Below are 10,055 nucleotides of genomic sequence, written 5' to 3'. Positions count from 1 at the left end.
AGAGTCACGTGATTCTATTTCAAGCGCTCGTGACTCTCTGTTTTGTAGAAGGTACATAGTTGGGTGTTCATGTCTGTCCTTTTTTAGTATACAAACCTTTGGCTTTCTTAGGCCAAAAACCTTGCCTTTCTTATCATATTTGAATGAACAATGACATATTACCTTCCCATCCCATTATTATAATCATTTTTAATTTTTTTTTACTATAAACAGTACATTCTAAACAAACTTAATTTTATTATTATTATTATTTTGCTTTGGTTCCTTGATTTTTGTTTCAATTACACTTTTATCCCTAAATTTGTATTTTAATTTCCATTTGATCCTAAGTTTTAAAAGGATTTTGACACTAGTGTTTTGGACAAGTATTTTACGCTTTTTCTCTTGAGTTCTTACTAAAGTTTATTTTATGTTATTTGAAATTAATTTAAAATATTTATAAATTTTTAATTAATCAATTTAGTTCTTTTAAATTAATTGAATGAAGATTTTCAAAAATAGAAAAATAAAGAAAATTATGTACACAAAATATCAATATTTTAATATTTTTTTTATAGAGACGGATAGAAGTGTATCGGTGATGTAAATGGATAGAAGTTTATCACTGATGTATCTATCGGTGTTTTTTTTTTCTATTTCTATAAATAGTTTGACATTTTTTCTATTTGAAAAAATTTTCCTTAATTTGATGGACATTAATACTAAGAATTGAAAAGATTGAAATTTAATATTTAATGAAAAATCAAGGTAGTTTTAATAACCAAATTAAAACAAAACTCAAAACTTAAAAGTAAAATGTTATTTTCAAACTTAGGACTAAACAAAAATTAGACTCAAAATTCAAAGGTAAAAGTGTAACATGTTGAAGCTTACATGTTAGAAATTTTTCTAGTACTATGATATTGGTGGTATGAAAATTTACGTCCAATAGTAGCAGTTAAAATTAAATAGAACCTACGAAAAAATGGGTCAAAATGAGGTAAGTTCTACAATAATTTACATGGTCTTTTTTTTAAAAGTTATATTTCTTATCCTATAATTATTGAATAATATATCAACTAATGACACGGAAAATTATGAAATAGAGTGTGGGACAGTAGCATAATGCTAAAATAATTTATTTTTCCTAACAAAAAAGTATATTTTCTTTATTTTAACTTTTGGGAAGTATTAAATTTTGGAGTTAATTAAGCCCAGTGAATTAGGTAAAAGACATGTTTAAAAATCACGCGCCATAAATAAAAACAAAACACAGCAGGAGTTGGGAAGTGTTAAGTGTAACGTCTCTTTGTTTGGTGTAAGAGACAGCCTGTTTTTCCTCAACAGCAATCTAACAATGTCTAGAACGGACACTTTTTTCGAATCCCTTGTGAATTTACAATACTGTCCCCAACACACAGTTTAAACTTCCGAAAGAGTCCTCCCTTTTTCCTTTAACCCTTTTTTGCCCAACCATCGTGCGACACAGGAAAGGAATCAACAAAGCCAGCGCAAGAATACCCTAAAACTTAACCATTAAGTCCACCAAAAAGGACATTGGCCCACGAGGGTGTTTTTGTAAATTAACATGTTTCTTTGTAATTTCTGTAGTAAGCCCCCATTTAATCAAAATCAACGTCAATTCAATTCCATTCCATTCCATTCCATGGAGTCTTCTCTTTGGCTTTGCAATTTGTTGATTGTTTTTGGTCAACTACTCAGACCCAGAAGAGGAAACCGACATAATGAGTACAGGGGAAAGAATTGATAAACACTAGATAATGCAAGGATTTGTAGCTGAAACAGAGGCCCAGAATGACGTAGTAACTGAGTTCAACCTTCATCTTCATCCTCATTTCAATGGCAGATTCTAAGTTTTCTCTGTTCTTTCTCTTCCTTTTTGTGTTTCTCACTGTTTCGGAAGGTACGGACATGAAAATCTTCTAAGTTGTAAAAGTTTGTCTTCTTGTTCTCATCTTTCTCTCTTTTGGGGTTTTTGCAGGTAAATTTCCGCCATTGATTAAGGGGGAGAAGGTGCAGAAAGACGATAAGCAGCCATTTATTGGGGTTAATATTGGGAGTGACGTGTCGAATCTATTATCGCCTTCAGACTTGGTTTCTTTCTTGCATTTTCAGAAAATTACTCACATTAGGCTTTACGATACGAACCCTGATATTCTCAAAGCCCTAAGCGGGTCGAAAATTCGAGTCATAATCAGTGTACCCAACAACCAACTTCTTGCAATTGGGTTTTCGAATACCACCGCCGCCGCATGGATCGACCGGAATGTGGTGGCGTACTACCCTCAGACACTAATTTCCGGCATTTCCGTCGGCGATGAGGTTTTAACCACTATCCCCTCTGCTTCCCCTTTGTTACTTCCTGCTATTGAATCCCTTTACAATGCCCTAGTTGCTGCAAATCTTCATACCCAAATCACCGTTTCCACTCCACACGCGGCTTCGATTATTCTCGACCCATTTCCGCCATCGCAGGCTTTCTTCAACCAAAGCCTGGTTCAGTTCATACTTCCCCTGCTTCAGTTCCTTTCGAGAACTGGGTCGCCATTGATGATGAATTTTTACCCTTATTATGTTTTTATGCAAAACAAAGGAGTTGTTCCTCTTGATAATGCGTTATTCAAGCCCTTGGTTCCATCTAAAGAAATGGTCGATCCCAATACTCTGCTTCATTACACCAATGTCCTCGACGCCATGATTGACTCTGCTTATTTCTCGATGAAGAATCTCAATATCACAGACGTTATGGTTCTCGTTACTGAAAGTGGGTGGCCTTCGAAGGGCGATTCGAAAGAGCCGTACGCCACAATCAACAACGCCGACAATTTCAATTCGAATCTAATAAAGCATATTCTTGACCGGAGTGGAACCCCATTTCACCCTGAAATCACTTCAAGTGTGTATATCTATGAGCTGTTCAATGAGGATTTACGGTCTCCGCCGGTGTCGGAGGCGAATTGGGGGCTGTTTTACGGCAACTCCACGCCGGTTTATTTGCTTCATGTATCAGGAAGTGGGACGTTTTTGGCTAATGATACGACGAATCAGACTTATTGTATTGCCATGGATGAGTTTGATGCAAAGACATTGCAAACGGCTTTAGATTGGGCTTGTGGACCTGGAAAAGCTAATTGTACAGAGATTCAGCCTGGTGAGGTTTGTTATCAGCCTAATAATGTGAAAAATCATGCTTCTTATGCATTTGATAGCTATTACCAGAAAGAAGGGAAAACTGCTGGATCTTGTGATTTCAAGGGTCTGGCTATGATCACCACCACCGACCCAAGTAAGTTTTTCTTCATCTCTTTATCTTAAATTTCAATTTGGTTTACTCTGGGATGTGTGCCTTTTTTTAAATAAATTTGTGTCACACCTGCCTCAAATTACCCTACTAGTCCCAGATTATCTCACTGAATCTAGTCCTATTGTCGTTACAGCGCACCCTAAGTTTAGGAAGGTAACCTTAGACGGAATGTGGCATTTTTTAACCATGAGACCATTAGCACAAGGCTCTACTGTCGTCACTGCTGAAAGTCTTGCTAGGTAATCTGGGCGGGGTGGGGTGTGACATTTGATATTGCCCTAAGTTCAATAAGATAATCTGAGATAGAGTGTGACACTTTAACATTAGCACAAGACACTATTATTGTCACAGTTCGTTTGAAGTCTGGTTAGGTGATCTAGGCGGGGTGGGATGTGTTATTTGATATTGCCCAAAGTTCAATAAGATAATCTAAGACGGGATGTGAAACCGTTGGCACAAGACCTTACTGTCATCATAGCTCGTCTTAAGTCTTGCCAGGTAATCTGAAGAGAGTGGAATGTGACATTTCATATTCAACTCATTAGTACAACACAATTATGTAATTTCCTCTCCATATCTATCAGAAAGGGAAGAGATCTTGAAATCTTGGTAGCATACAAGCTATATCAGACAGGGAAGAGATCTTGAAATCTTGGTAACATACAAGTAAAAGGCAACAAATCATGGTCTTCTTTGGTAAAATCAAAATCAAAATCACACAGGATATAAAGTGGATAGACATTATACTATATTCTAGAAATGTGAGGTATGATTCACTTTTATGATGCATTCCTTCTCCCTCTTTTTGTTTATTTGTGGATCTTTTGCTTGTGGGGGTGGGTGGTTTGTATTTTTCCATTGCATAGTGGTTCTTGCCCCCAGCATCATTATGAAAGATTCCCAATCCAGGCCCTAGATTTGTAGGTAATTGCCTTAGATTTTTGGGGCAACATGGGCTCCCCATATTCAGTTTGTGGTACTGTTACTTTATGGTGTGCCCTGTGATTTGTGAATGCTTCACTAACTTGTGGGAAATGTGTTTGTTTTTGCAGGTCATGGGAGCTGTATATTTCCTGGAAGGTAATAATAGATAGACCAAAGCTCTGTCTTTTTTTATCAATTCTCAAGATCATTTGCATCTTTCTTTTAAGTACAAAAGTCAAATTTTTAAAAACTATTTGTTTAGGTCCGTTTGGTAATCATTTTGTTTTTTTTAAAAAAAAATTAAGCCTATTGGATGACTTTCACCTCCAAATTTCATTTTTTGTTATCTACTTTTTACCAACGGTTCAAAAAACCAAACCAAATTTTGAGTATTAGAAAAATTAGCTTCCAAAAAAGTTGTTTGTGTTTTTGGAATTTATCTTAAGAATTTAACCATTATAGTTAGAAAGATGCAAATTATTGTTAGAAATGTGGATTAAGTAGGTTTAATTTTCAAAAACAAAAACAAAAAACCAAATGATTACCAAACAGGATCTTAGTTTTCAAAATTTTGACTTGGTTTGTTGAAAACATTTGGAAGTAGTAGATAACAAATCAAGAAATTTAGAGGTAGATAGAGTCTTTATAGGCTTAGTTTTCAAAAACAACAAACTAAAAATCAAGGTCTTGTTTGGTAATCATTTCGTTTTTTTTTAAATTTAAGACTATTATCTTTCCATTTTTTTACAATAATTTGTATTTTTCTTAAATACAATAGATGAATTCCTAGCCAAATTTTACATAAAAACAAATTTTTAAAAACTATTATTTTTAATTTTCAAAATTTGACTTAGTTTTTAAATCATTGGTAAAAAAATGGATAACAAAGGAATAAATTTAGATGTGGAAGAAGTATTTATAGGTTTAATTTTTTAAATAACAAACTAAAAATCGAATGGTTATCAAATGAGCTTCAAATGATTACCAAACAGGTCAAAAAAAATTAATTAAAAAAAAAAAAAAAAACTGGTTGCTTGTTTTGGTTGTGGGTTTCATGCAAGTATTATGGGTTTGTTTTTGCAGTAAGAAAGTTAAAAATAATACTAAAGAGAGAGTGAACTCAACACAAATCCCTCAAGCCAGTGGAGTGGCAGCTCAGAGATTGAAATTGATGAGTGGAATGAGTGGAATATTGGAGAAAGGACCCCATACTTTTTTGCTTGCAGTTTTCTCATTCTTTCTCTTCTCATTCCTTTGATGGCTCCATGGTGGGGGGAGGCTGATGTAGAAAATAATAATTATTATTATTATAAAAAAAAAAAAAAAAAAGGGCTTTATATATTATATATTTATATATTTATTTTTGAAATGTAATATTTTTATGAAGGGGTAGAGTTGAAATTCATTTTGGGAGATTCTTGGAAAGGCCTCTTTCTTTCCTTTTGGTAGATTCAGGATTTTGTTTATTCAAATTGTCAACATAAAAATGGGAAGTTGAAATTTTCATAAGCTACTTTCTTTCCCTTCTTTACTCTAATTACTAAAGTGTTTTTGTTGAATATGACCTAAAATTAGCTACTTTCTTTGTTTGAAGGTTAAGAGAGAGATAACAATTGTTTAGCTTTGAATCTTTTGTTTGGTTTATGTACTTTTGATTTGATTTCATTCTTTTAAAATGGTACTATTACATTCAAAACCAGGTCAGAATTACATCACATCCTCATACAGACTAATTAGTTCCTATACTTTACTCCTTCAATGTTATTTTTTATTAAAATTAGTTAAACGTAAGCCTTTTTTTTTTTAACCTCATGATTTTGAAAATTTTCAATTCATAATGAATTCCATTGTTCGGTACCGTAGGAAGTAGAATGATTTTAAATTCTATTTTACTTAAAAAAAATTTCTTAACTAAAATATTTGAATTTTGTAAGATTTTATAGGATTTGAAAGTAAATTATTTAATTAGTTAACTTTGTTAAATTTTAATTTTCAATTAACACATCATAGTTAAAAACCTATATTAGTAAATTCTTAACTCTCTCTTTTTTTTTGTTATCATCCAATACAAAATTTTAAATATATTTATTTCATATATTTTCCGTTCCAAATAAAGTAATTAATTTAAAATCATTTCTTAAATTTTCTTGAATTGAAACAAATGGTAAATAAAGTGCTGATAGAGATTTTTGTTTTAATAAAAATGGTCGAATATGACTTTTAGTCCAAAACTTTTATAAAATAACAATTTAGTCTATGTACTTTGATTTATAACAATTTATTTCATGTATTTTCAAATTTGTAATAATTTAGTCTTTATATTCTTTATTTTGTAATAATTTAGTTCTTGAACTTTATTATGTTACAATTAGTCATTGTATTTTAAAATTTGTAACGATTTGTTTCCTATAATTGAAATTAATGTTAAGATTTAATTAGATTTACGGTATAAATAAATCGATAAATTAATTAGAGACTCAATATTTTTATAAAGTATAAAAGCCTACATCATGAAACAGCAAAAATTGATATTTAATTTTGATGATTTTTTTAACATTAGAAACTAAATTATTATTAATTTGAAAGTACATAATTTTTTTTTTCCCTGCAAGAATAATATGGTGTTTATTACTTAGGAAATGTTTGACGTACTAAAGAAGCCATTTTTATGCACATTCCGATCCCACTCGGTTGACTAAATGGGAATCCTAGTTGAAATCGAAAAAATAAATTAATAAAATTAGAAGTCAATTTTTTGGATATATTTACTGGTTTTGTTCAGTTGGATCTTGTTTGACTAAAGGACGGATTTGGTTAAATAAAAATTAGGTTAAATTATACAAAATGTTCTTAGACTATGTAGTGTGTTAAAAATACATTAAACTTTTAAAAGTTTGAAAAATACTCTTTAACTTTCAAAAAGAGTTCAAAGATACCCTAACGTTAGTTTTAAATGGAAACTATTAATGGTTTGTTTAAAAAAGATCAATGAACTTTCAAAAGTTTCAAAAATACCCTTAATTTTTTTAAAAAAGTTTAAAAATACTCTCATTGTTAATACATGAATAGAAACCGTTAATACCTTGTTGCATAAATACCTATAAACTTTCAAATTTTGTATTAGTACCCTTACTTAAAAAAAATTAAAAATGCTCTAACCGTTTCTCTACACCTCATCACCTCTTCCAATTTCTTTCTCTCCCCTAATTCAATATATGACCTATTACTTCTTGTTTTCTCTTTTTTTTTCCCCTCCTCTTTTACTATATTGCTTGTTAACTGTTTAATCTTTTGTTTATCTCATTAAAAAAATTTGCCCATGTTGTGTTGTATGTCCTAAAATTCGCAGTTTATAAAATTAAACATATTCTATTTGCAATAAAGAAGTTAGTGAGTTTTATTCAATAAAACTGTTATTGAATTGTAACTTGCGCTTGTAAAAACTAAATCCAATAAACTAAGATCCATGGTTGTTATATAAGTACTTAAAATTTATGTAGAGACATAAGAATGGATCAAGTTCGAGTAGATAGTCAAAATGGTCTATAGTATATGGATAAGGTTGGGTACCTATTCTAAAAACACTATTGGATACGACTCACTTTGTATTTATTACAAACAATGTGATCCTGAATCGTTCATGTGGAGACATGCAAGTGGAGGCTTCCTATGCAAAGACTTTGTATAAGTCCAGATCGAGAAATAAGTCACTATTACTTTATAACGTTATATTACAGTTTAAGATTGACTATTTGAAAGCGATGATCTAAGTATCTTGAACTAATTATGAACTCCTATTTATTCAGAATTATCCTTAGATTAGCATGGGTGAGAATTAACCCAACAGTGTCGGCTCAATAAGCCTCTCATTTCAAGGGTAGGACCGGATAGATAGCTAGGGCCATAAAGTGTAAGATAGAATTTACTCCTACCCATTTTATGGTAGAGAGGTTGTTCCCTTAAGTACTTATTCCGGGTCTTGAACAATGGGCCCTATCCTCTTATTGGCCTGAAACGGACTCGGTTTGGTGATTGGATCATAAACCAATGGTTCTGTTAAAGGATTAATGGGACTTAAGGAGCAAAATGTAATCTCGGGGTAAAACAGTTTTTGACCCAGCTATTATTACGAACAACTTATGAAGGGTCGAGTTACTAATTATGGTTAAATCAAGTGGGCAAGAATATATTTACAGTGATGGGAGTGCAACTACTGAGCTTTAGTGGAATGACCTAAAAGTTTAGTCAATTAATTTTGGATCGTTGGAGTCCATGATTTTTAGGTCTATTAGATCCCCTAATAGCTCACAAATGAACTAAACCTTAAAATAGTGTGAAACATTCGAATTAAGGGAATCAGTAATTATATACGATAATTAAACATTTAACTATTAAATTAAACGAAATTGAAGAATTGGATAATGTTTAAATTTGATTTAAATATTAATTACATCAATAGGGATTTATGATTGAGGAATTGGTGTTTAATTAATTTAATATTTGATATTAAATTAATTAAATTATCTAATTAATTGTTTGAATTAATTTTATTTAAAGTTGAAAATTTGAATTTTATGAAAATTCAAATAATAAGTTCCATTTTTGTTTTAATTTAAGTTTTGAAAATTTAAATTAAAAATTGAGAAATTGAATTGAAAAATCAATTAATTTGAATTTTGGATTTCAAATTTGAAAATTGGTTTTAAATCCATTTATTAAACATAGTAGATTTTTCCCACTATGAACCTAAAATTGTCACTATAGCTTGACATATTTGGTGTCAAGATGTCATGAAATCAGATTGCATGAGGTAGTTATGCAACAAGTAACTTTTCTGTTTTTGAGTTGAAGAAGAGTTCTTCAACATTTGAACACAAAAACCATACCCTCTATCAAATATTCTCAAAATTCAACTCATTTTGGTATCCACCTTCCAACCTAAGGTCCTAGAGAACAGTAGAGAAAATCAAGTGGTGGTCTAGATCTTGTTGGAGAGGTGATTCAAATTAGGACGGAAGGAAAGAAGAATTCTTCAAAGGTATAATTACTAAAATCCTATTTTCTTTATTATGACCATGCTTGCTAGATTACTAAAATTGATGGAATTAAAGTACTTAAGATCTTAATTGCTTCGCTTGTTGATTGTCAACACCATCACCCCCTTCGATTAAGGTATATGGATTATAATAACAAGAAAGACAACAACGGAAGCACCAATGGGACCTTAGGATTTATATGTTTCAAGATTATATGTTAGTAGTTGAGTGTATGTTAATAGACAAATACGTTATTTTTTTTTTGGTATGTTTTAAGGGAGATTTTTATTTTTGGAGTTTTGTAGGATTTTATGCTTTACCTTGAAGTTTATATCTTATTGTGATAAAATGAAGTAAGAATTGGACAGATGAAAGAAAAATGAGAGTATTTATATGAAAAAGAGGATATTTATTTAATTTGTTTTAGGTTTTTCTCGAATTCAAGAAAACTTCAAACAGAGTGATCACTATACTAACAGTAGAAACATTTTTAAACTTTCTTTTTTACAATGCTAAGAGTATTAATGCAACTTTTATAGGATCAAGGATATTTGAAATGAGTATTAACGATTTGTGCTTATATATTGACAGTAAAGATATTTTTGAACTTTTTGACCGTTCAAAGGTATTTTTGAAATAAAAAACTTTCAATCCAAAACTAACAACGGACCTATTTTTGAACTATTCTTTTAAGATGTAAGAATATTTTTAAATTTTTTTTAAAATTTAAAGATATTTTTGAAACACGTCAATTTCGAAGTTCCCCCTCGTATGAAACGATAAGTCGTTCG

The 10,055-nt window shown here is 31.0% G+C and overlaps 1 protein-coding gene across 1 annotated transcript; it reads left to right on the top strand.

Moving 5' to 3' along the window:
- Positions 1-1,621: 1,621 nt before the first annotated feature.
- Positions 1,622-5,535, top strand: LOC120083447 (glucan endo-1,3-beta-glucosidase 1). The gene is made up of 4 exons (XM_039039215.2): positions 1,622-1,903; positions 1,982-3,286; positions 4,357-4,384; positions 5,312-5,535. Exons 1-4 carry the CDS (start codon positions 1,840-1,842, stop codon positions 5,484-5,486), a joined length of 1,572 nt encoding a protein of 523 aa, XP_038895143.2. The 5' UTR covers positions 1,622-1,839; the 3' UTR covers positions 5,487-5,535.
- The last annotated feature ends 4,520 nt before the right edge of the window (positions 5,536-10,055 follow it).

The sequence above is a fragment of the Benincasa hispida genome, chromosome 8 (assembly GCF_027475165.1).
Source record: "Benincasa hispida cultivar pf3 chromosome 8, pf3_genome.v1.1, whole genome shotgun sequence".
Taxonomy (NCBI): Eukaryota; Viridiplantae; Streptophyta; class Magnoliopsida; order Cucurbitales; family Cucurbitaceae; genus Benincasa; species Benincasa hispida.
This window is presented reverse-complemented; position numbering and strand designations above follow the sequence as displayed.